The following is a 27,425-nucleotide window of genomic DNA, read 5'->3' on the forward strand; positions in this document are numbered from 1 at the left end:
GAGAGTGGTAAATTAACGATTCTTCTGCTTTTTATTTTATTTTCCCACAAATAAAAAGAATCAGTGAAAAGGAAAACACATATTCAAACGTCGTCGTTAAGTCGCATCATCGAACTCTATATAATTCCTTCCGACCAATTTCACTCCTCCATTTTCAGCTCAACTCTCTCTCTCTCTCTCTCTCTCCCTGCTCCGTCAGCAGAATACATGCACATCTACACATTTCTTCTGAATTTCCAACCATGGAAGACAAAGACACCGAACTCCTGTCCAAAGTTACCGCAAACCACTTATTCCTGGGCCAATTCGAACCATTTCGGGCCACTCTCCGCAGCCTCCGGGCTAGAAGCCCGGACCTAGCCCGAACTATTATACAGACGATAGTTTCCCAGGGCGGGCGTATGGGTGTGCCGGACCCCGTTCATTGGTCCGATTCATGCCCTTCTCCCGCCATCCTCACCTTCCTATGCACCCTTGAACTACTCCAATTCCCCGACCCAACGTTGAATATCTGGTCGTTTGACCCGAACATGTTGAAATTGCGCTCTGAATTTTTGTTGTATGTACATGTTGCCAGTTCCAGAGTTCTGGAAAAAGTTAAAGATGGTGAAAAGATGGAGGGAAATGAGAATTTTGAAGAGGGCAGTGTGGGCTTTGAAGAACTGAGGGTCCTGGAAAGAGTTTCAGATGTTGGATTGAGTCGTTTGAGGCCAGATTTAATTGATTTGGAGGTAATGGAGGATGGGGTTGCAGGGGCTTTGGATGAAGGGGAATTGATGAAACTGAAGGGGGTTATTTTGGAGAATTCCGATATTTTTGATGTGTTGTGTGTGAATATAGGGGAGCAATTGGGGCATATCGAGAATGATGATTCAGGGGGTTTGGCAATTGCGTTGAGAAAGGAGGTGAGGCGCCAGGATGAGAAAGCGGAGAAGACACTGAGGTTGGTGCAGAAGTGTGTTCAGGTAAGTCATCTGGATGCTATGAAGCAGTGCTTGGAGAATGGCGATGAAGATCGGGTGATCCCGCATGTTAGGTTTCTTCATTTGAACTATGGAGTTGAAGAAGCAGAATATCGGTATAAGTACTCCTTATGCTAATGCTGCTAACCTCGAGTGTGATGTTTGTGCACGATGATTAGTGGAGTGATGTGAAGGAACTTCACTTGAATTTTATGGCTGTGATTATTATACTAATTTGGGATTAAGTTTTTTGTTTACTCCACATGCATTATGTTATGTAGTAAATAACAGACAAGCTACAAAGCGACTATCGGTGATAACCAATGTGTTCTTTTTGGATGAAAAGATTCAGTAGCTTCTGACCATGTATTTGTCTTCATTTGAAATTTTCCTGAGAAGAAGGATGGAGTATAAAACTTGTATTCTTCTTATTTTCTCCACTATGTTACCATCGAAGCTATAGAGATAAAACAAAGAAACTTGTATGTGAAGCTTGAGTCAGTATTTCATGAGGGGCTTAGCCAAAGAACTTTCACTATCTGTTAGTTCTTATGAGTAAGTTAAAGGATTTTATTAAACTGAAAAGCCAGCCCAGAAGCTCAACAAGTTTGCCTGCAAGAGTCTACTGGTGAAAACAAATACGTATATGAAGTTACAGGCACCAAAACTTAGACATGGATATCACCATATGGTTTTTGTCAAATGACTTTCTCCTGTATCAGCTGAGTCTTAAATTGTATGTGGAACTTTCGAGATAAACAAAATGTATAGCGTATTTCTAAAATTAGAAGCAGCTTTGCTGATCATTTCAAGTAACGCTCAACTAAGTAAACACTTAGTCAGTCCCCTTCAGTTGGACTGGGTCCAAAGACATTGAAATCTTGTTTTATTCTGTGGATTTCCTCAGGCTCTTTCCGGAAAAAAAACATAACAAGATTGAAGTAGAATAAATTATGTATGTTTGCCCCAAACTAGTTAGTTGTTGTTTAGTTAGTAAGGATGTGGTGGGTGCTTTTAAGTTGTGCTAAATCGATGAATGCTCCTGGGTCCTTCCTGCATCACGCCTCTCCCTTTGAAGTTTCACATGCCAATTCTGTGTTTGCTTTCTAGTTTAACACTTCATATGACTGGCAGTTATTTCTTTTCTCCTTAACTGGGCTGTTGTGTGGGAAAAAGAAAATAATATTACATGGTTGTTGGCTTTCATTGTCAGATAAATCTGCATGTCTATTTATTGTTGTTTTTCTTAGTGGCTTCTCTCTTCTTCTCTTTTCTTTTCTCTTTTTCATTTCAATAACTGACTTGTACTCCTAAAATTTTCAATAGCATGGTTTTGCAAGATCTCCTAAAGCGGGTGTTAACAGGAGAACATGATTATGGAGACACCTCACTTGCCATGCGAAATAAAGTGTTCTCAGTATATGTGGAAGCACTTTCATCTCGTTGCACTCGTCTTCTTCAGATGCTTCAGGTTGTGTTGATGCTTCTATCTTCCATTGCCACTATATCATTGTTTGGAGTGAATGATCTTTTACTTTGGTATACTTTATGCATTCTGTTCTATATCTTTGACATGAGTCTATAGCACTGAATTCACTTTATAATTTGTATCATTATGATGCAAAGTGGTTTTTAAGCCAGGGAAGAAAGTTGTTGAATGCATCCGTAGGTTATGTTCAGACTTTTAAAATTTATATGCTTATATTTTTATTCTTGTTTCTTCAAATAGAAACTAAGTTTTAGGATAAAAACAAGTTCATTATTGAGGGAGTCCATGACAAATGACCTCAAGGGACTTACCAAAGGAACCACACTTGAAAGAAAGAGGTAATTATTCTCGTTCGTTTGTCATTTGGAATATCTTAAATAACCTCAAGCAAAATAGTGGTACTTAACTACTTATCTAAATATCTTAGTTTATCAAACATGAGGTTGAGGATTTTATCCCCCATGAAGATGGGAGACTTATCTTGTTGTAAGTATGTCCTGCTGATGGGCTGCAATCATGCGATACAGTCTATGTTATGTGAAATATTTCCATTTTTTGGTTGTTTGTAAAATTTCAAACTATAAAGAACTAAGTCCAGATGGAGTGAAGAATGGATCAGAATATTGCTGAACTTGCTTACAGAAACTTCAGGTCTCCTTTTGGGTTTGTGATTACAGGAATTATAGATGTTAGGTGGGAAATACATACATTTCCAAGATATCTGCATCTGTGCCTAAAGATATGGATCTTACACTAAAAAAATATCTTAGCCTATCGTTATATTGTAAATTACAATGTTATCTTAGGCTATGCATAAAAGTGATGATCTATGGAGAATAATGCTGTTTGTATGGTTTGTGAAGGAGCAGTATGTATGTACGTATATTTGGTATGAAGATATTGATAAAATTTGTTCATACTCTGTGCTTGCTAGCATGTTCTTTGTAAACCAAGAAACTGGTCTTGTACAGACTATTCCAGATGCTTTATCATGCAATTCAGAGGGATTCTCATAGGTGTGATTGGTCTCACAGAGCATCCAAGATGACTTACTCTCTGAAGAAATCGAGGCCCACAGCACTCATGAAGGCGACCAGCTTCCTCTCCCCTTTCAGCGGCTTCATAATTCTATTGCACAATTGAGACCTGAGACAATTTCACCTGACACACCCTTGTCTTTAAAAAATGCAACAGCTTTTTGCATGAGAGATATGTTCCATTATGCTCGTGTCCGAGGTTTGCATGTACTCGAATGTGTTGTCGATACTGCACTGTCGTTTGTGCGCAAAGAGCAGATTCAAGAAGCCTGCGAGGTTTGTCCTGTAGTATTTTGTATTCAAAAGATATTATCTGCACTGCTGCTCAATGATTATGGCTCAATCTTAAGTTTTAATTGCAGTGCCTCCTGCTTCTTTGTTCCATTATTGAGCTCTTCCACTGACTGCTGTTTACCAATTGATGTTTCTTCCTTGAAATGCTGATGTTTCATTTACAATTTTTTAATTGCTCAAAATGATCCATAAACACCATATCCTAATGCAGTGCTTGGTGTACCTATATTTTTATGTATCCCTTCTGTGTAGAGCGGATACAAACCTGTGAACATGTTTCCCAGGCTATTCATTATTATTCTGTTTAGAATTTTCTGGTTTCTGGCTTCCTCTTGGAGGAAAAGGAAGCTTTTAGGCCAGCAGTTTCCATTGACATGCTTTGAAACTTCTCCTAAGAAAAGGGCTTACTATTTTTTCTCATGAGGTCATCAGTGTCTCCGTGATCCTGTTCCAAAGTTATCAGTGGATTTAATACAATTGGTTGCCACATTGCTTTGTTTAAGAAATGCCAATCTTTTGTATGCATGCACATTAGGTTCTTATGCTGTTTCCCCGGCTTCAACCCCTGGTAGCTGCCTTGAGTTGGGATCTTTTGGCTGGCAAAACAACAATGAGAAGGAAACTGATGCAGTCTTTATGGACAAGTAAATCTCAGGCGCTTCGGTTGGAAGAATCTTCCCCTTATGATAATAAGTTTGATGAGGTAAACATGTAGTACATTTCTTGTTCTGCTACTCACCCAAATTTTATTCCTGCAGTGAACTATATTTTTGTATGTGCTCATGAATATTCATTATATTCTCCTGAAATATGCTAGCAATTGACTTTGCTTAACAACTTTCTTGTTGGCAGGTATCCTGTGTAGAACATCTTTGTGATACATTATGCTACCAGCTTGACATTGCTTCCTTTGTTGCCTGTAACAATTCTGGTCAATCTTGGAGTCTGAAATCCTCTATACTATTAGCTGGAAAAGACTTAGTTGAACATGGCAATGAAGATGCTCGATTTGATCCATTTGTGGAAAATTTTGTACTGGAGAGATTATCAGTCCAGAGTCCTCTTCGAGTAAGGCTCTAAAATGAATACTGTAGACATATATGCACCCTCAACTGTGCTTTTTTGTTCAGATGCCCTGAACGTGTTAGCCAACTTTGACAATTATTTTGTGTAATGGTCATGCATCATTGTTTTTGATTTTCGCCGCTTCTGGTTTATAGTATTTCATCATTTTTCTGGTTTTTGTAGGTAATATTTGATTTAGCCCCCCACATAAAATTTCAAGATGCGATTGAACTGCTTAGCATGCAGCCAATTACTTCCACTCCAGCAGCTTGGAGGAGGTGTGCTTATAAGTTCACATTGCATTTGTTTTTGTCTTTGTTATGTGAAATTTATGTTTTTTTTAATTTTAACTACATCTCAAATAAGCTAATAGAATCAGCTGAGGGCAGTGGAATTGCTGCCTCGCATATGGTAGCGAAAACTTCTTGTTCTATGGGCTTATGATTGCATAATTGTGCGAATTTGTTTTTATTTAATGCTTGGTTTAGTGGTAATATCCATGCTTCAGCCTCCAGGTCAACAGATCAGCTCTCCATGTGTCTGTGAAAATCATAAATTTAAGATGTTTTTATCACTCGCGCTTCCCTTGAACTCCTACCTTCAGCTGTATAGCTGAATCCTACTTTTGTTGCCCTTTCTAGTAAATAACCATCTTTAAATCATGTTGGATTTTGTTATTAAGACCATACTCAATGCTTTCTCAAGTATAAAAGGTTTCAGTCCTCTTCCTGTTTGAGTTGACTGTAGAAAATCCTGTGTATGGTTTGGTTCTGATGCTTATTCATTAAAAATAAGGGAAAGTACCTTTTCTAGTCTTTTCTTGGCACGGAAAATATTAAAAACTAGGTTTTAAATTTTAATTATAGGATATGATATCTTGTTCTAGAGCTTTGATATGGTATACTGATTTAGTGGATAATTGTCCTATTTTCTCATGATTCAAGAAACTATTTTAATGTTGTCTTAAATGTTGGTCGATCTGATTCATCTGAATATTATATAATTAATGATACTGTGCTATTCTTTTGTAGCCAATCAATTTTCTGAGCGATAGACAGTCAATTCAATTATGAATTATTCTTTTCTCTAACTTTATATCTCTATTTGTAATATCTTCGCAAATTAGTATTGACTTTGTTTTGCACTTGAGTGCAGAATATTGCTGCCTTCATTTTCTGCTTTGTAATTTTAACTGCCTAATGAGATATTGCTTCTACTATAACTCAAATACTTTTGCCTGCAGCCTCTATTTGTTCATGCATTGGGAGGATTTTTCCTTTTTACATCATTCACGTGTTCTGTTTTGTGTTGTTGATTACTGTTTTATTTCACATTACATTTGTGGCAGGATGCAAGACATTGAACTTATGCACATGAGATATGCTATTCAGTCTGCTGTTCTTGCGCTTGGGACTATGGAAAAGAGTAATACTGTTGCAACAGTAGATCAACAAATGACTTCATATTATTTAAAAGAACTGAAGAATCATTTAGATGCAATCACCAATACTTCCCGCAAGGTTTGGCAGCTATGCACTCTTCAAACCATCATAAAGTAAATATTTTGCAGTAGCCATTTTCCATTTTCTTTTCCCTCCAAAATCATGGTTTCAGCTCAAGAACCAATTTATATGCCTAGGCCGTAGTTGGTTTGGAAAGGGCTTGTTATTGAAAAGCGTGAGAGAGGGTTGTAAGTAAGCTTGTTTTGCATGTGAAATGTTCCCCTTTTAGGTAATAAAAATATATTCTTAGGGATTGAGTGAAATATGTCTCACAAAATAATGAGAACCTGGAATAGATGACTGTTTTAAAGTTGCTAGCAAATTCTTTTCTTTTGATTCGAAATTCCACATTTTGGTTCCTTGCTACCGGAATGTTCTTAAGATTTATCCAACCATTATAACATGTAAACCTGTTCTGGCCCTTTTGTGTTGTGCATCTACATTGTTATTCATTTTGTTGAAGTGAAACATATTGTGTGTCTCTCTCTCTGTCTCTCTCTTTTCTTTTGTTTGTTAACTGCCTCCTTTTAGTCAACACTTTGACTAATATAACCTGAAGCGAGAGGATCAACAAGTCCTATGGTGATTTAGAGGATATGGCGATGCAAGGAAAACTATCATACAAGTATTTTGTTCACCAAGAGTAATTATTTTGTCTGTTTATAGTGTGGTGAAAATAAATAAAATATGAAGTTGAAGTACAGAGCACAATTTCTAGAGTGCACTTTACAAAGAGAAAACCGCTTTTAATCTTGTCACTGAGAATGAAATATAGGTGAATAAGTATATAAAATTCCCCTTCTTGAGGCTACAGAGACCTTATATACGCACAAAAACTCTAGTAAGAAAATAAACAGCAGCACTTGACTAAACTTTAATCTAAAAAAAAGTATAATTCACAAAATACACCGTAAAAATTGCTAGAATGGCATTGCTTGAAGAATTCTGATATTTTTCCCCTTAATGGTATTGCACAGTTACCATTAACTGAAGAATCATATAAACAAATAAGAAAAAAAGTAGAATTAGAATAGCCTTAATTATATCAAATTCAACGTTTACTCCTTTATAGTTGTAATAACTTCATCAGGAACTTTTGCATATCAGAACAGATTCAGCTAGTATGACTTCATGATTTAGTTTTGACGTTTCAAGCTAGAAGTAGAGTAACCTGATTATGATATGGACAAAGGAGGTATAGTTTTCGTGATCGCCCTTCTGTTTCTGTATCTACGTCCCTTCAATTTCCCTTTTCCTTTCTTTTTGTTGGGTTGGGGTGAGCTGTCTTCTGTCATTTTATATTGCTTTCTCAAATCTGCAAAATCATCTTCCACGCCGTATGAACACAGCTGTGGCAACCAGGAGAAACGGATACAAGACTGTCCTTGAATTGCTTGTTAATTGGGTGAATTCTCCTGAGTAGCAGTGTGCAGACTCAGATAATGCTATTCAATTTCAGACACTCAGTTCAGTTATGCAAAATACTACTGCAGTATGCAGTTATATAGCTACACGTGCGTCCTGCTTTATTTTCCTAATGTCCAGCAATTATCATGGTATCTACCATCTTATTAATGATCTTTGCCATTAAGAACCTAGTTGCTGTAAATGTGGAACAATTGTGCTGATAATGAACTTTTAATATGAAAGTAAGCATCTCTCTGCTGAAGATCCAGAAGTGGTCTTAACCTTTCCATGCTCATTGCCTTTCAATTCAGTGGACCTAATTGGGTCTTGTTTCACATATTTTGTGCTTAACTGGATTGAATCTGCCATATTGGCTGCAGACTTCTATTTTAACCCCTAGCATTTGTTTTTCTTTTTCTTTTGGGTTTATAAATGCTATCTACCTAATATTTTTGCTTTTCTATTCGTTCTCCTTCATGGCTTATGCAAGGGTGTGTCAATTTTCAATGCAGATATATATGGTGAATATTATTATATCACTTCTATACATGGACAATCTACAACTTGATTTAACATCTTATGATCCAACAAGAATTTCTTCCAACTCATTTAATGTTCATGGTGGGGGACAAGCAGATGTCACAACAGTTGAGGGGGGAAATGAGATGGTTATCTCATTTATAGGACAAGTACTTGATATTTTGAGGCAACAACTTCCATTATCACTATCCAATCTTGAAAATTCCTTGGATGGCCGTGTATCTGCTGGAAGTAAACAAGCTTTAGAATGGAGAATTTTGAAGGCGAAACGTACCATTGAAGATTGGGAATGGCGCCTGTCAATTTTACAACGCCTCCCGCCATTATCTGAACGTCAGTGGAGGTGGAAGGAGGCTCTAACAGTGCTGCGTGCTGCCCCATCTAAGCTACTTAATCTGTGAGTTGTTCTATTGGTCGATACCCGTAGTCTGCTTTCTTGTGATTTTCCCATTCCCTTACCCTATTGTATCAATCGCAGCAATCTTGTGTTTTGGTTATGGATGTCATATGATTTTGTATAAGATTCATTTTGTGTGATCTATGCAGATATCCATGTGTATTTTATATAGGCATATATATTGTATGCTTGGGAAACTGTATATTTTCATGTCCCATTGTGATAGGCGCTGATGTTTAATTGTACTTCAGATGCATGCAGAGGGCAAAATATGACATTGGGGAGGAGGCTATTTCTCGTTTTTCCCTACCTCCAGAAGACAAAGCAACTCTGGAATTGACTGAATGGGTGGATGGGGCCTTCAAAAGAGCTTCTGTATGATCTTAACTCATGCCTATATATATTTTTAGCTCATTGAAAATCTTATGATTTCACCGATGTTCAAGTTATTTTTTATGTAGAACTTCTTGACATCTTACACATCTAAGAATGACATCTGGTCCATGCAATGTTTTATTTTTTTGCTTTTGTTGAATGAGTTGTCAGATGCCATCTAGTGAATTCTTTCTTACTTTTCCCTTGCTTCCTCTGTAATACCTCGTCTATTGATGTGAAGGGAACCTCTCTCTCGTGCTTTCCTTAGTAATGCTTCCCCCCTGCAATTTTTTGGAACACACTAAGCCACCATGAATGTGACTGTATTGGCACCACCCAGTCACACAATAAGAAAGGGGGGAAAACCAAATGAACAAGATAGGCAAGCTGATAAGTCAACAATTATTGTGTTAAATGCAATTAACTATCTCGCTGAGTTTTAATTTGAGGTTTTATTTCTTACAGGACTTCAAATAAATTTTGTTTAATTAAAGTTGTCATAGAGGTTCCAAGAAAACCTGAAACTGATGTCTGATTTAAATGAGTATTAGGTGGAGGATGTGGTGTCTCGTGCTGCTGATGGTACTTCAGGTCAAGAATTGGATTTCTTGGCACTGCGCTCTCAGTTGGGTCCTTTGGCAGCTGTAGGTGTTCCCCACTTTCCTTGGCCCTCAAAAGTCGTTGCAGTAGTGAAGTTGCTCAATGTATTCTGGATGTTGTTGAGACTGACTTCTTTTTTCCTTGCAGATTCTTCTATGCATCGATGTAGCTGCAGCGTGCTCGAAGTTACCTAATGTGTCTTTGAAGCTTTTGAATCAAGTAACATACCCTACTGTGCTTTTATAGTGCTTGTAATTAGTGAATTGTCTAGTTAAATGTTATTTAATATGTTCAGTCACCCAATATATTCATACTACTAGTTTAATCTTTCTTTCTTTTTTTGGAAGATTTCTTCTTCTTTTTCTTTTCTCCAAGATGGGGGGGGGGAGGGTTTTATAACTTGCTTATTCAGTATGTCTTCTGACTTAGCTTCAGTAATGGTTGTTGAGTTATTTTTTACGGATCATTTATGATCTAACATGAAAGAAATGCTTGAAAATTGGTTTCAGTTTGACTATGTGATCAATTTTGACATGTAGGCACAAGTTATGCTTTCTGAGATCTATCCTGGTAGCGTCCCAAAGTTTGGATCAACTTATTGGGATCAAATCCGCGAAGTGACAATAATTTCTGTTGTTAAACGTGTTCTCAAGCGTCTATGTGAGTTATTGGAACAGGTAATCTGAGCTTCAAGTTTGAATCCAGAGTGTTCTTTTTAATAACCAGAGATATAGACATTAGTTATTCCTATCTGTAATTTCTTTACATCTGAGCATGTATTTAAGCTGATTTAATCCTGTATTTACCCCTGAATTAGCTGATATATTGGCATACATCTCATCCACAAGGCTAGACAGGTATTGACTTATGTTCCCTTGTCAAGTGATGAAAATACTTCAATGTGTACATGCACTACATTATGTTTGGCATTCCTCTGTACCCATAGTTTTTGACAACATGTTCACTTTTATATTATGCAAAACTTGCTGCTCCCTCTGGGTCTGTGTCTTTGCTCTTGGGCACGCACCATGGATACTCCACAACGACCTCATGGAGATCATTCTCCTAACTGATTATCGATTGTGTAGTGTGGCATATCTTTACAATAATTCTTTTCAACATTAATTCATCTCTTCAGGACAAACCACCAGCTCTTCAGGAATTTTTATCTGGTGAAACGATTCTTTCATTGTCAAAGGAGTTTCATAGAAAAGGAAACAGAGATCGTGCACTTGTTATGCTTCATCAGATGATTGAAGATGCTCATAAGGGCAAGCAGCAGTTTCTTAGTGGTTAGCTTTTTCACCTCTTACACAAATATTTCTAGATTTATTGTTATTGCTCTGCTGGCTCTCTAACAGACCTGTTGATGAGGCTTCCGATCCTTATTATCTGTTGAGAATATTTCAGGTAAGCTTCACAATTTAGCAAGAGCTATTGCTGATGAAGAAGCTGAAAGGGATCTTGCTAGTGGGGCTAGCGGGGAGGGTCCACATTCTGATGGGAGAGGGCTTCCAAGCTTTGACAAGGATGGAGTTCTTGGGCTTGGTTTGAGAACCTTAAAGCAGTCACCTATGACTCCAGAGGCTGGTGAAAGCACAGTAAATTCTGCAAGTTATGATGTCAAAGAATCAGAAAAAAGACTTTTTGGCCCTTTTGGTTCCAAGATGACAACATTCCTCTCTCAATTCATTCTACATATTGCTGCAATCGGTGACATTGTTGACGGGACGGATACGACTCATGACTTCAACTATTTTTCACTTGTTTATGAGTGGCCCAAAGACGTAAAATTCCTTCATCCTCTTTTTCCTTTATTATTGTCTTTATTTTTTCTATTTTTTGTGAGATTTATCTTTCCTATAATAATTGATGTTGATACACAACTATGAACTATGATTGTGATAGTTTCCCTTAAGCTTCTACATTCTTCAGTGACTGAATATCCAGCTTGTCCCCATAGCTGCTTAACTTTTTGGTATTATGAGAATTACACAAATCTTTTGATCCTGTTTCTAACATTTACTCTCAATGCCAATTATCTTGGCTTGTGCATTGAAAAAAAGGCATTGATCAGTCTTGGGGGCAGATGGGGGGGGGGGGGGGCCTCTTTTTCCTTTATTATTGTCTTTATTTTTTCTATTTTTTGTGAGATTTATCTTTCCTATAATAATTGATGTTGATACACAACTATGAACTATGATTGTGATAGTTTCCCTTAAGCTTCTACATTCTTCAGTGACTGAATATCCAGCTTGTCCCCATAGCTGCTTAACTTTTTGGTATTATGAGAATTACACAAATCTTTTGATCCTGTTTCTAACATTTACTCTCAATGCCAATTATCTTGGCTTGTGCATTGAAAAAAAGGCATTGATCAGTCTTGGGGGCAGAGGGGGGGGGGGGGCTGCCTTCTGCAATAAAATGAAAAGCATAAAGCCTACCTGGCACAACCCGGCTTATATTGTGCTGTCAACTTCTTGCAGCTTTTAACTCGTCTGGTATTTGAGCGAGGCAGTACTGATGCAGCTGGAAAGGTAGCAGAAATAATGAACTCGGACTTTGTCCACGAAGTAATTTCTGCCTGTGTACCTCCTGTTTACCCTCCAAGATCCGGTCATGGTTGGGCTTGCATTCCAGTCATTCCGACTGTTCCTAAGAGTTATACTGAAAACAAGGTCCTCTCACCTTCTTCCCGAGAAGCTAAACCCAAGTTTTACACTCGTTCTTCTGCCACTCCTGGAGTCCCTTTATACCCTCTCAAGTTGGATGTTGTGAAGCATCTTGTCAAATTATCTGCTGTCAGGGCTGTCCTGGCATGTGTATTTGGCAGTACCATGTTATACCGTGGCAGTGATACAGCTATCTCTAGTTCCTTAAATGGTGGATTACTGCCGACACCTGATGTTGATAGGTTTTTCTATGAATTTGCTCTTGATCAATCAGAGAGGTTTGTTTCAGCCAAATAATGTGGCGACATTGTGTATAAATAATTGTACCGTAACTTATGTAGCTATTTCCTTCTTCATAAGCAGGTTTCCAACCTTGAATCGCTGGATACAAATGCAAACTAACCTTCATCGAGTATCTGAGTTTGCGGTCATGTCTGAACATGGGAAAAATGATGCTAAAGATAACTCAGAACCCAAAACTGCTATGAAGCGATTTCGTGAAAATGAAAGCGACACTGAATCAGAAACTGATGATATGGCTGTCGGCAATTACATTTCATCGGTACTGCCTGATGTTAAGGATCAGAGCAATGTTGCTTCCGATGCCTGGCATGAATCTCCAAAGTCCGAAATTGCTGAACTTGATAATACAGTTTTCCTTTCTTTTGATTGGGAGAATGAGGGACCCTATGAAAAAGCTGTAGATAGGTAAATATATTTGAACTCTCATGTAATTTCTTTGAAATGTAGGCAAATATATATATATATATATATATATATTTTAAGAATCTAGTGCATACATTTTTCCTCCTCTTAAATGTTATGATGTTTTCACTTTCAGCAAGTAGAAAACCAACATACCGTAAACAATATAACCAGGGTAGCTTTGAATTATATATGATGGGCAGAGCACTTTAAGAGAGTTGATAATATCAAAAGTTCTGTAGTCTGTGTTAGTGATTTCAGGTATTGTGCTACAATGGCTTTTATTATGTGTGCATTTGTATTGTATGAAGTTATATGGTTTGTAGATATTGCATATGGCACTTGAAACAGATTGGGGTTTCAATCTGTATGGTGGACTGAGGCTGTTGATCCTACTCTGCTAGATTTTCCTCGGGTTTGATGACGACTTATTGACCAATCATATTCCTGCTCTTGTTTATGTTTTTTATCTTTTGTGCTGTTTTTTCTTATGCATCAGAGACCTCATCCCTTTTCCGGGCATCCTATAGTTTACTTGATATAAATATTCTTAGAATCTTGCAGTTGAAGGAAGTTGGCATGAGAATCTCTGATCTAAACATGCTGTATCTATTGTTTGTATGGCTTAGGAGAAAAATTATAGCACTAATTTGACCATCAGAATGAAAGTATATATTACCGAAGACCTGATTGGGAGAAGATCGTTGGAGTTGCCTATTTATTTTGTTTCTTCTCTATTGCTACATTACAGGGTCTTATCCTTGACTACTATGCGTTGTAGGCTTATTTTGCTTGGCAATTTTTCATATTACTTGACAATTCTGGAAATAAAGGAAACTTATTCGTACTTGGTTTTGATCATTTCACTGTCACAGGTTGATAGATGAAGGAAACTTGTTGGATGCCCTTGCTCTATCAGACCGCTTCTTACGCAATGGGGCCTCAGACCGGTTGCTTCAGATGCTCATTATAAGTGGAGAAGATGATACTTTTCGAGGACAACCTCAAAGTAGTTCAGGCCTTCGAATCTGGAGCAATAGTTGGCAATATTGTCTACGCCTGAAGGACAAACAACTTGCAGCTAGACTTGCTCTGAAGTATGGCTACTGGTTCAATTCTGTTGATTCTTTTTTCTCTTTTGGTGCTCTGTGATTCTTTTTCAATACTTGTAGTTGAAAATCAAAGATAATCATGATCTGTTTTGCTCTTTCTGATATTTAAATGTTATATTCATGTGAAATCTTCACTGTACTTAGTTATTCAATTTAAGATTTCTTTTGCTTTCTGCCCAGTAAAAGCTCTTTCTTATGTTTTAATGCTTAAAATCTTTGTTTTTTTACTAGTTGTTTCCTTTTACTACTGCTTGTTTAACAGAAACTGTATATTCTCTCTTTCAGATATTTACACAGATGGGAGCTGGAAGCAGCTTTGGATGTTCTCACTATGTGTACCTGCCATTTGCCTGATGGTGATCAACTTAAAGTTGAGGTACCTAAATTGGCTTTTATTTGTTTCTACAGAAAGTGGAACTTATGTTAATACTTGGAGAATTTCGTTGTGGTGGGAGCAATAACATGTCGGCTGTTATATCTGTGCCTTTTATAAATAGGTTGTTCAAAAGAGACAGGCTCTCTGTAGATATAAACGCATTTTATGTGCAGATGATCGTTACAATAGCTGGCAAGAGGTGAAGTTTATTTGCTTTAAATATTATGCATAAAATAAATAAAATTATGAATTTTTTTTTCAATAATCTCTTTGCTGGATTCTTATTATAAATCTCTGTTCTTTCCATCCAATTTTATTTCTATCTAGGTTGAGAGAGACTGTAAAGAAGATCCAGAGGGTCTTGCACTTAGATTGGCTGAGAGAGGAGCAGTATCTGTTGCCTTAGAAGTGGCTGAAAGTGCAGGGCTTTCTATAGAACTGCGTAGAGAACTTCAAGGCCGTCAACTTGTCAAGCTTCTCAATGCAGACCCTGTAAATGGTGGTGGCCCTGCAGAAGCTTCACGATTTCTTTCTTCCCTCCGCGACTCTGCTGATGCTTTGCCTGTTGCAATGAGCGCAATGCAGCTCTTGCCCGATCTTCGATCCAAGCAGCTTCTTGTATGTTGAGAAGTTTCTTTCCCTTTTCAGGTTGATGTCTGAAAAATGACAATGATTTTTGACTTGTTCTGGCAAGTAAAGTTTGTGTTTGCTTTCAATAAGGTGCACTTCTTCCTAAAGAGAAGAGATGGTAATCTGTCTGAGGTTGAGGTCTCCCAGCTGAACTCGTGGGCTTTAGGTCTTCGTGTATTAGCTTCCTTGCCATTGCCATGGCAGCAAAGATGCTCGTCCCTACATGAGCACCCTCGTTTGATTGTAGAAGTTCTGCTGATGAGGAAGCAACTGCAGTCTGCTTCTCTGGTACATTACCTTGTATGTTATTTCCTTGATGTATGCTTCACTAAGTAATGAAACATTTTGTGTATTAACTGCTAGCAGATTCTTAAAGAGTTCCCCTTATTGAGAGACAACGGCATGATTCTTGCATATGCTGCCAAAGCTATTGCTATTAGCATGAGTTCCCCTCCCAGGGACTCCAGAATTTCAGTTTCTGGTCCAAGACCAAAGCAGAGAATGAAGGCTAGCACGCCCACACGGTCATCATTTACTAGCAGCCTTAGTAATTTGCAGAAAGAGGCTCGCAGAGCATTTTCCTGGACTCCTCGTAACACAGGAGATAAGGGTGCACCGAAGGATAGCCAGAGGAAGAGGAAGAGCTCTGGATTAACGCAATCTGAAAAAGTTGCCTGGGAGGCAATGACTGGTATTCAGGAAGACCGTGTTTCAGTATTCACTGCAGATGGGCAAGAAAGGCTTCCGTCTGTTTCCATTGCTGCAGAGTGGATGCTCACAGGTGATCTCAAAAAGGATGAAGCTGTTCGATCTTCTCATCGATATGAAAGTGCCCCTGACATAATTCTATTCAAGGTACTTAGCATATATTATGGAATTTGCACAACAGATTTGAAAGATAGTGATCTGCCACAATGAAGTTTCCTTTAGTAAAAGACTTTGGACTTGGCAATATGCGATTTTGTTTGAATATCTGGGTATCTTGTGAGAAATTAGGTTTTAGGTCAAGTGGATACCATTTAGCAATGTCTATCATGGAGTCACAAAAATAGTTGTGTTGCTTTGAGTGATACCGTTAATGTTTGTTCTGGTGTCTTTGTAGTTTGTACCGTGCTAAAACCACATAACCTTGAACTTTATTCTCTCTGTCAAATAGTCAGCAGAAGAATAGCAGTATATGAAATGAAATAAGATTTATAAGCTATGCAGGTATAGAAATTTTTCCATGGACTGTTTAAATCATCAGTGAACGGCCGAGTAATTTTGAAGCTATAGCACACTTTGTGGAGAACTGTGTTACAGTGCACGAATCATAGGGAACATTCTTGTGAGACAAGCTGACTGCTTTATGTCGTCTAACTTAGCCAATCCTACAGAGAGGAATACTATATGATTCTGTCCTTATTGACTTTTAGCAGGCACTTCAGTGTTGCTCATTGATTAATGCTGTGGGGCATCTGATGTCAATTTGTTGTCCTATTAACAGGATTTGTTATTTCATCTTTGATGCCCAACCCCCACCATAGGCACTGTATGTGGTGCCTGAACCTCAGCGCAATCCTGAGGACCAATGTTAGCAATTAGGATTAACGTGTTTCTATGGAGCCTCAAAACCTCCTTTTAACAAGATATAGGACAAAAACAATTCAAACACTGAGCCTTTCATTGGCATCAGAACCTGATTTACTTGGCTTTGAGCCATTAGTGATTTATGTGTTATTGCATGGAAATTTGTGTTTTCATGTAGAAATTCATTTTTAATTTAAATGTTAGGATTGGTAAGTTCTTCCTGTATGTAGTTGATGCATGTCCTGTATATCTGGTCTGCATTGATTGCACTAATGCATTTATTTAAACTATTACTAAAGTTTCATAGGCAACTAATCATTGCATCTGTTGTCCCAAGGCATTGCTTTCATTATGTTCAGATGAAAGTGCATCCGGCAAGGGGGCTTTGGACTTGTGTATTAATCAGATGAAAAATGTTTTGAGCTCCCAGCAATTACCCGAAAATGCATCTATGGAGACTATTGGCCGAGCATATCATGCAACAGAAACATTTGTGCAGGTTGTTCAGTTTGGAAATTCTCTTTTGAACTAAAGCAGAAGGCTTCAGTAAAGTTTTAAAATTTGGTGTTCATTCTGCATCTTGCAGGGTCTACTCTTTGCTAAATCCCAGCTTAGAAAACTTTCTGGGGCCAGCGATTTGTCTAGTAATTCAGAGAAGGGCAGGGATGCTGATGATGCATCTTCTGATGCTGGCAGCTCTAGTGTTGGTAGTCAATCAACTGATGAACTCTCTGAAGCACTATCCCAGGTTGATATCTGGCTAGGACGTGCTGAACTGCTGCAAAGTCTTTTGGGTTCAGGCATAGCTGCCTCCCTTGATGACATTGCTGATAAAGAGTCTTCTGAACGTCTTCGGGATCGACTCATCCAAGAAGAAAGATATAGTATGGCTGTATATACTTGCAAGAAGTGTAAGGTACAAATATGGAATGTCATTTTTATGCTGAAGTATTCCAGTAACAGCCATGGTTGACATTTTATCCTGCCCTTCAGATCGACGTTTTCCCTGTTTGGAATTCATGGGGCCATGCCCTAATTCGGATGGAGCATTATGCACAAGCTCGAGTCAAATTCAAGTAGGTTAAAAGTTGATGAAAGTGCAGTGCATGAGCATGCTGAAAGCCTGTTGGATGAATGACTTACTGTGATTGGTTTTCTGTTTTTGTCTTTGCTATATAAGTTTCGTTTCAGAAGATGTGTGTTTCCTCTATTTGCTGTAGCTCATGTGATAATGTACAGGCAAGCTCTTCAGTTGTACAAGGGCGATTCTGCACCTGTGATCCTCGAGATAATCAATACTATTGAAGGAGGTCCACCAGTTGATGTTGCTTCTGTTCGGTCCATGTAAGACTGCACACCTGAAAAATATGTACTATTGCAAATATCCTGTCCTATTTGATCTGTGTTTGTTTGTTCTATTTTTCAAAAGAAATAACAGAATTGGACAGAGATCTGCTCTCTGTACTATTACGGAATCAAATGCTGGTGCAATGGGATATTATGTGGAAGAAGTGTCCATCCACTAGTGAAATACAAGTTATAATGTTTGAGTAACGGGACTGATGCTTGTATATTGGAACTGAGATTAACTAAAGGATGCAGCTCAATGATCTTAAGATCTGAAGAAGTCAACTTCAACAGAAAGTGCTGCCTGGCTCCAAATTTCTCCCTAGTTAGAATAATTCATCTAATTGAACTCTCGGGAAAGGAGGATGGAGCTGAATTCTGAATTCGATCTGAGGACTGTTAGGATTGAGAGGACAGTGGGAAGGCAAATTCTGAACTTGCTAAGGACTAGAAGGAACTGGAGATAGCGGATCATTTAAATTACAAATTCAAGATGGAACTCTACAGGGGAATCAGTTTGACTACAAATAAAAGTGATAATTTGGCCTGTTTGAATTGCTCCTATGAAGATTTTAATGTGTAGCTGGTCTTCCATTAGTATAACCAAGATTATCGAAGTATTTATTGCACCACGATTAAAATAGCAGCAAGCCACATGAAACTTTTTTTAGTTAGTTGTATTTAACTGCTACTGCACTCTGGATATATTATCATCATGATACCCTTGAAATGGTATGATTATTCATTGAACGTAATAATCTATCAAGAGTTTTTACAGCAATTCCCAACAATCATTTTTTCACTCAAGGACAGGAATTTCCTACTTGGACTTAAGATTTGCGATTTTTTTTTTCCTTTATGGTGTTTAATATTTAAGTATGATTTTCACTTACATATTTTCTGTTTAAAGGGCTACATCTCTGTGATACTATGGTACTTTATTGAGATATTTAGTTTGCTTCTGTGGAAGTACTAACGAGTATTATCCATTCAACATATGATACAGATATGAACATTTGGCTAAAAGTGCACCAGCGGTCTTAGATGATCCTCTCTCTGCTGATTCCTATCTCAATGTTTTATACATGCCTTCTACATTCCCACGTTCAGAGAGATCTAGAAGGTTCCAAGAAGCTGCGAAGGATAGTTCCACACATACATCGGATTTTGATGATGGGCCACGTAGCAACCTAGATAGTATTAGATACCTGGAATGTGTAAACTATTTACAAGAAGTAAGTGCAGATTAATTGGATTTTTTTTCAAGGTTCCATCATTCTTGACTCATGCTTCTGTCTCTTCAATCTTCGTTTTGTTTTATTAGCTGCATACATTCTATTTGTGTTTGCTAGAGGAAAACATTATTTCACTTTCATGTCCATAACATCCATTTCATATCTATGGATAACCTGTTCCACCACGTTGTTGAAATGGTTTATCTACTTTGGTATTGATATAATATGAGAGTATTCAGTTGTTAGTTAAACTATGCTTGTTATTGGACAACATTGTAGCTTTTTTGTCCCTAGAGTTTGTTGGTAATCTTATTGCATGATTCATCTTTCACATGCTAGTAATTTTGTACATTTGTTCATCTGTTCTATTTAATACTTTATTCTCATTTCATATTGTTTACAGCATTCTCTCATACTGTCACACTTTGTTTGGTTTCCATCCTCTTGGCTGTGCCTATGTTTTGTGTTGTTTCAGTCAGCTTCATGCCAGTTTCATTCATTTACCTTCTGTGGATAAAAATGTGCTTAATAAAGTATTATGTTCACTTTGCAGTATGCTCGTCAGCATTTGCTCGGTTTTATGTTTAAGCATGGCCGGTTTAAGGAGGCATGCTTGTTGTTTTTTCCTGCCAACTCTGTTCCTAATCCACCTCAGCCATCTTCTCTGGGAGCAGTTGCTTCATCTTCTTCTCCTCAAAGACCTGATCCTTTAGCAACTGATTATGGAACAATTGATGATTTATGTGACCTGTGTATTGGTTATGGTGCCATGCCTGTCCTGGAGGAAGTGATATCATCGAGGATTGCAACAACACAAGATCAGTTGGTGAATCAGCACACTACTGCAGCCGTTGCTCGAATTTGCCTCTATTGTGAAACCCATAAGCATTTCAATTATTTATACAAATTCCAGGTGTGTGCACTTGCGTATTCTTTACTTCCCTTGTTTTGACTTTTAACTTCAGATAGAAATCAATTACAAAAATGACATATGGCTCATCTATATGGGTCTTCCCTTAAAAAAAAAAAAAATGCATCATGTTTTAAAATCTCTGACTAATTTCTTAAACAATTTGGCCTGACACATTCAGCAGGTCCAATTTCTAAATGGACCTGATGACATGAAATAGTCCCGAACTAAAAGATAAATATGATGATTGTTGCATAATCATCACTATAACAGCATAATATGTACTTTCACCTCAAAAGTCTGCATTTGACATCTCTTCAAGTTCAAGTTTTGCTGTTAACTTGTTTTTAGTATCCTAATTATAGGTTATTAAGTGAACAAGCCACTGTTGAGTACGCGAGACAAAGATTAGTGTCTCCCTTGGGTAGAATAGTGAGCATTTGCTCAACTGGATCCTGATTGATGTATGAAAAGCCAAGAGTCACATTTGTTATAAAAATTAATCAATGCTGGTTCATGGCCACGTGGGACTTATATTGCACACAAGCATGTTGAGCAATATTAACATGATGAAATTAGGACGAATGGAGTATTAAAGTAATTATTGAGATAATTGTTAGGAAAGATTTATTCAACTGCATAATGGCAATATGGCCGAAAAATTGCCTGATACTTTAGTTAGATGTAACTCCTGCTCTGCAGATGTTGGGGTTGTGCACATTAAGCTTGAATATAAAAAATATCTGGATGTACTAATATAATTTTTAGCTCCCTTCCCCCCTGCGGGACTGTTTAGATGGACTTTAATCTACCATAGCTGGTTGATGAATTCTGGAAAAGAGAGAAAAAATAATTACTGCGTTGCATTATTGGGCCCCTGATTCTTTTCTCCTAATCATTGGGAAGCATTCTTTATTTAATGCGTTTCTTTCTCTCAAGGAAACTTTTGATCTAGTCTCTCTCTCATACACACGCACACATGTGCACAGCCACATACTGACACACACAGATTGTTTTAATAATTTTTAAATCAAATAAATTGGCTTCTGGATAAGTTATCATTTACTATATTTGACTTGATGGATTAGGTAATAAAAAAGGACCACGTAGCTGCTGGCCTTTGCTGTATTCAGTTGTTTATGAACTCTGCTTCTCAAGATGAAGCTCTAAAGCACTTGGAACATGCTAAGGTAATCATTCCTTTTCTTTGCTTTCCTTGTCATTCATTCCGTTCATATGTGCTGAAGGTTATGCAGAGATTGTAAGCATCTGATTTGCATGAATCATGCTTCAATGTGGGTGTGTTAGAAACTTGCTATACTCTGAGAAGGATGCTAAAATAAATCTTGTCTGGACCAGCTGTGATGTTTCAAAATGGTGACTTGCATTATATTCTCATTTTTATTCTTCTGTATATCTTAATCTGTCTTTGGTGCAGATGCATTTTGATGAAGGGTTGTCAGCACGATATAAAGTGGGAGATTCCACAAAACTTGTCACCAAAGGTATCCGGGGAAAAACTGCTTCAGAGAAGCTTACTGAAGAAGGATTGGTCAAATTTTCTGCTCGCGTTGCAATTCAGGTATAGATATGCAATAATTGTGGAAGCCACTAGCTGGCCAGGATTATATCACTTGCTTATGGAGAGGAGTGCATATATCGGTTCTGGTTTTCCCAATATAACCAGCTCATTGTTAATCAAATATGAAAATATTTTTGGCAGTGTTGGGTGCTTATTGAGCTTGGTGACTAAAGATCTTAGCCTTTCTTTTCCATCTTAGTTATTGATAAAACTTTCATTGAAAATCTGCAACAGAATGCCTGTCTAAACCTTTTTCGCTATATGTATGATAAATCCATGTGAAAATGGCGTATTATGGCAATTTTAAACCTGGATATCTCTGGAATTTTCTTTTCTGAAATGCTTGTTTTTGGGACCTTCCCCTCAGAAGATTAACCTGTCATTTAGCCAATTTCACGGCATGGAAGGACGATCTTCTCTGGATGGTTGCCTTCAGTTGAACAGTTCAGATTGGATTTGACTATTTCACGGCTATTTCTCGTCAAGATTTTTCTTTTTTCTTTTTTAATGCATTTTGAAATTTGTAGGTATTAAACTGTTTCTCAATCAGTCTTAAGTTAACTTTGTTTCCAATGTCCTTGATGATTAATATTACCAATTAAGTCATGAAACATGTAGCTTGTATCTTTACATTTCTACTTGGGTTAGATTTTCACAATTCTTGTCAATGCATAGATGGATGTCGTGAGAAGCTTCAATGATGCAGATGGATCACAATGGAAACACTCTCTTTTCGGCAATCCAAATGATCATGAGACATTCAGGTTCTATAATATTCTATTTTATTATTGCTGCTCAAGTTTTCTCATGGTTGACCATGTCCAACTCAGTATAGGATAGCATGCCTTGTACAACTGGAACGAAAAAAGATCTCTCCTCCGTGGACCTCAACTTGGTGTAGTGTTGATTAGTCCTAAGACATTATCAACTTTCACCATCTAAATTTGAGTACAAGGTTATGTGTAGTTATCCGGAATTTCAATTTCCTTTTCTAGAATTCAGACCGAACTCCAACCTGGGTCCTTTCTGCCTTTTTTTCTCTATTCTTTCTGAACTTGGAGATATGGCAACATTAGAGTATACATGTAAAAAATCATTAGAGTAATGCTCCCAAAAAGTTGAATCTGGCTGAGAATTATCACATTTTTTTCCATTTTCGTAGTATTGAATTGTTGAGGTTACAGAGTGAAGTAATGAAATTCAGAAAATCAACCTGCTATGGAGCTTCTTATTGCGTACCAGATTGATATCAGCATTTCAGGATTCCTTATTCCATTTACTGTCGCTCTTAGCAGGAACTCATCTTGAAAGTTTTCTATGCCAACTGAAGTGTTAAACTCTTTCGCCTTTTTCCTCCCTGCTCCCTTTTCTCTGAATGCCTAACGCCTTCATGTCACTGATGTGAAAGTTTTAGTTCATTATTAAATTTTTAAAATGGCTTTAATTGAATATGCAGGAGAAGATGTGAAATTGCAGAAACTCTTGCTGAAAAAAACTTTGACTTGGCTTTCCAAGTAATATATGAATTCAATCTTCCAGGTAATAATTTATCAAGTCAAGTGTGAGTCCTTCGTTGCTGTAATAGCTCCAGTATATTGTGTTTATGAAGATTTACATGTCTTTGTGCTGGCATCATTCCAGCTGTCGACATATATGCTGGTGTTGCTGCATCACTTGCTGAAAGGAAGAAGGGAGGTCAACTAACCGAGTTTTTCAGAAACATTAAGGGTACCATAGATGATGACGATTGGGATCAGGTACTATAGCTTTCTTCCGTCCCTCTGGAAGCAGTTTTCCCTGTTGTAATAGATGAAACCAATAATTTTGTGGACTTGTACAGTTGTAAAGTGAAATGAGATTATGAAAAACCTAAAATACCAATGTTTTAGATCGCAAGTACTAGTATAGCTTAGACAATAGCATAATCTAAGTTATATATTGTGCAGCAAAACTGGTTATCTGACTTAAGAAGATAAAAGATTTTTAAGCCTATGTTAATGCTAAATGACCCGCCAGCTTTGGCGGGTAGTTTATTGGATGACTGACTGAGATGTTTTCGGTTAAAGAAACTAGACGGACCATTTAGGAAAAATGGTACTTGTCCGTGTAATTAAGAATATTTGAGCCTTAGTATTTCAACTTTGAGAATGGGCTTGTCCTGTCGCTGCCCTGGCCCAAAGCTCTTCAAGCAGGATGCGGATGCAATAGGCTCCAGTAGCAACTACTCCATTCATCTTCACTTTGGGAATATGGTTAAGCAAGTTGCTCAAGAAATCTATTGCACCAATGCAAAAACTAATTCAAATATCTTCCCACAATAACAGCAGGGTACTTCTCCTCATGTCATATGTGGGATTAGGTTATTCTTTAAGGGTTCATTTACTTTTCAAGAGTTGATTAGGTTGTGCTTAAAATCATAATTAGCCATGTAATGAATATTTAATGTTATGTTTACATCAGTATTTTAATAGTCGTATTAAATCTTGATTTTGTTATCTTTGGTTTGTTTAATAATGTTAGAATGTGCGATATAGTATGCAATTGACCTTTTTACATTATAAGAAGCCAAAGACATTCAACCTCAATTTACTGACAGATGATACAAAAGTCTTTATGGGTGTTCAGTCAAAATGAATTGTTAAAATGGCAGTCATGGTGCATAAAATTAATACAAACGCAATGAGCCATTGGGAATACATAATAAGACCCCCAAGGCTTGGACCACGATCCTTGCATAATCCTAATGTGTAGCGGGCTGCATGTGTTAGTAATGGGCTTGGGCATTCGGAAGTAAACGAAACATAGAACACGATTAAATGGGATATGTGGCTCAATACCAAGAAATAAATGTGCCCTAAGTTGATTTTTTTGTACTGGATTCTGTTTTACTTTTTCCACTATGGGGGAGATAGACCTCTATGATTTACTTCATGAAATTTAGCTTTATGATGTTCTATTAAGTTTATGTTGATACAGCAGCTCTTAAATCGTCACTTTAAGTATTGAGTTACTTGGCAGCCACATATTTATTGTGAATGCATCTAATGTGCTTTTCAGGTATTGGGAGCGGCAATTAATGTGTATGCCAATAAACATAAGGAACGTCCTGATCGCCTTATCGACATGTTGACTAGCAGCCACAGGTGAAATTCCTTTTTACCTATTAAACAAGAATTCTGAGTTGCACGCCGATTACGTGAAGCATGCTATCCAACAATATATTGATTCATGCATGCCATTAGTATATCAAAAGAAGTAAAATATGTGTATCTTAAGTGTTTAGCCTTGTATATTAGATTGCTCTATTAAAAGAACTGGACTACTGAGTCAAAATGAGTATGAGGTTGGGACCGCATCAGACTTTCCTCCCCGCATCTGACATGAGATTGCATTTCCAAACTCCCTGTGCAAAAGCAGCTTTACATGATAAATTTCAGAAAGAGTACTTGTGGTGAACGTTGTTAGACATTAAGTAGTCCATGTAGTCAATGTTGCTTGTTCCCACATTGTTGGCACTGCAACTACAAAGATGATAAAGAAAATTGATTGGGCATTTTACAATGAATATTTGGTCTATTAAGAATCTCATTTTCTTCATTCCTTTTAACTTTTTGCATCACCAAGTGGAATATGAATGTCTTAAGTCTAGATTGGATTTTGCAGGAAAGTACTGGCTTGTGTCGTCTGTGGTCGTCTAAAAAGTGCTTTCCAAATTGCATCTAGAAGCGGAAGTGTAGCTGATGTTCAGTATGTCGCACATCAGGTTATTTTCAATCTCGAAAGTCAAATTATAATTAATCTGAAATTGGTTCTGCTTCTTCATCATAAATTAGATATCGTGCCTTTAGTTTCTACATGAAACCTAGGTGATGCAGTGAACTCGAGTTGAAAGTATAACAGTTACTATGGTCCTTTTTTGTGATCTATGTGACCTGAGCAAACAATGGCAGTTTATATGACATATGAATGGGGTCCAAAACTGGGTGAAACCTTTTAGTTTACACAGTCTAATGTTCAGTTTGTGAGGGCTATAGAATTTAGAAGAGCAAAGGTGATATGTAGTAACAATGAACGCAAGTGTTATCTATTCAGATTCAGGATATCGGTGAGTTACTCTCCTGATCTCATGATCCGTCCCCACTTTGTGTCCTGTCTAGAGATCATTAGACTTTTGCTCCTTTTCTCTGTAGTTTATACACACACCTCACTTATTTACTTTGTCTACTCAATAGTTCCTGTATGTCCCATTCTCTAACAGTAAAAATACAGGTCGTAAATAGATTATGTGTTAAGTGAAGAAAACAAGGAATATTTATTGGACAAAAGGAAAAAGTAGAAGATGGAAAAACCTTGGGAGAGAAGATAAAGCAACAGTTAGAGAAATGGGAGTAATCTTACATCTTCTCAAATTTGTGAAAGTTTTGTAAAACAGATCATGTCAAACCAAGGAAATTTTTTCAGGTCATATATTGGATTTTTGCTTTAATCGCACTATTATTTTAATTGAAGTTACTAGTTTTGAGGTCTCCTAGAATATTACTTTGAGAGAAGCCCTCTCCTTTAACTTTGTACTGTGAATGTTGTGTTTAACCCTGAAAATATTAACATATGAACCCCCCTGCAGGCATTACATGCCAATGCACTTCCAGTTCTGGATATGTGCAAACAGTGGTTGGCTCAATATATGTAGCTTATCACTTGAGGAAGTGACAGTTGATTTGAGGTAACTATATAGCCCATGTTTTGCATTTGCAATCTGGGTTATGCTGCATGGTTTTCGTGGATGCTGGTGCAAAATTTTGCATGCATGGTTCAGACCTAGGACTCAATTTGCTTGGTTCCACCCTGCCTCTAGTTGAACTTTTTTTGACGGCTAGCCCTGCACAGTTCTGCTACAGGCATTGTGATTAGAGTTGATTCATGGGAAGGACTGTGTTGCCACCAGACAGATTGCTAATATAATTGTACAGAAGGAAAAGAGCATTTGCAACACTTGCATCAGTAAAGTACAAGTCATTGACTCCAGAAACCGTTGGGGAATGTGAAGTTGAAAAGGCTGTGTCTGTATCAAAGTTAAAATTAAACTTGTTCGATGCTTGTGCTGTTCATACAAGATAGATAACCCCCATGAATGAAGGGGATGCTTTCTCTTTTTGTTCCTTTCACTCAAAGGAGGGGGTTCGATTTTTAGGGTTTCCCTCTCAGGTAATTTGGCATATAAGGTGTGTATCATTTGGTATGAACAATATCTTATGGTGTTGTGTATTTGGTGCTTGCATGACCCCTTACACCTTATTACATTCTTTCATCCTGTCAAGGGTTTGATTTCTGGAAATAATGAGTATCTCTTTGTTCAGTATATACACTCCTTCCTTTCAATTCCATTACATTTGCTATTTTGAGATGAAAATTCTTGAGGATTTCAAATATCTTTTCCTTTTATATTAATGCCTAAAATCAATGACCCAAACAACGTGGTGGCAGTGTCGACAACTACACTGATTTCTTACAAAATGTTTTGGCACATCTGAAGATGATCTGTCATACTCTGATCTCCGTGGACTTTTACCAATTTTTTGATAGGCCAAATTGTATATTAGCCTCCTACGTTTTTTAAAT

The 27,425-nt window shown here is 37.4% G+C and overlaps 1 protein-coding gene across 2 annotated transcripts; it reads left to right on the forward strand.

The window, feature by feature from the left end:
• On the forward strand, window positions 132-27,167 carry LOC105164782. 2 transcript variants are annotated; one of them, XM_011083543.2, is made up of 37 exons: window positions 132-1,078; window positions 2,289-2,433; window positions 3,486-3,764; window positions 4,318-4,485; window positions 4,635-4,850; window positions 5,031-5,125; window positions 6,196-6,367; window positions 8,269-8,693; window positions 8,945-9,068; window positions 9,620-9,712; window positions 9,816-9,887; window positions 10,208-10,345; window positions 10,807-10,960; window positions 11,079-11,455; window positions 12,155-12,618; window positions 12,704-13,048; window positions 13,921-14,142; window positions 14,443-14,533; window positions 14,655-14,732; window positions 14,861-15,151; window positions 15,254-15,451; window positions 15,530-16,018; window positions 17,070-17,231; window positions 17,319-17,648; window positions 17,726-17,808; window positions 17,972-18,076; window positions 19,086-19,314; window positions 19,868-20,227; window positions 21,313-21,414; window positions 21,663-21,806; window positions 22,482-22,570; window positions 23,263-23,345; window positions 23,448-23,563; window positions 24,864-24,949; window positions 25,470-25,569; window positions 26,431-26,529; window positions 26,694-27,167. In XM_011083543.2, the coding sequence occupies exons 1-36, from the start codon at window positions 243-245 to the stop codon at window positions 26,494-26,496; spliced, it is 7,527 nt and encodes a 2,508-aa protein (XP_011081845.1). In that variant the 5' UTR covers window positions 132-242; the 3' UTR covers window positions 26,497-26,529; window positions 26,694-27,167. The 2 variants fall into 2 exon arrangements, with proteins under 2 accessions (XP_011081845.1, XP_011081844.1); XM_011083542.2 differs by having other exon boundaries at window positions 133-1,078; window positions 26,431-27,167.

Source organism: Sesamum indicum, linkage group LG6, assembly GCF_000512975.1.
Source record: "Sesamum indicum cultivar Zhongzhi No. 13 linkage group LG6, S_indicum_v1.0, whole genome shotgun sequence".
Taxonomy (NCBI): Eukaryota; Viridiplantae; Streptophyta; class Magnoliopsida; order Lamiales; family Pedaliaceae; genus Sesamum; species Sesamum indicum.

Excerpts from the sequence above, each read along its gene's own strand:
- LOC105164782 (XM_011083543.2), top strand. The coding sequence starts at position 243 with ATGGAAGACAAAGACACCGAACTCCTGTCCAAAGTTACCGCAAACCAC. Across the intron at positions 1,079-2,288 it reads GTTGAAGAAGCAGAATATCG|CATGGTTTTGCAAGATCTCC; the intron begins GTATAAGTACTC and ends AATTTTCAATAG. Across the intron at positions 22,571-23,262 it reads AATGATCATGAGACATTCAG|GAGAAGATGTGAAATTGCAG; the intron begins GTTCTATAATAT and ends TTGAATATGCAG.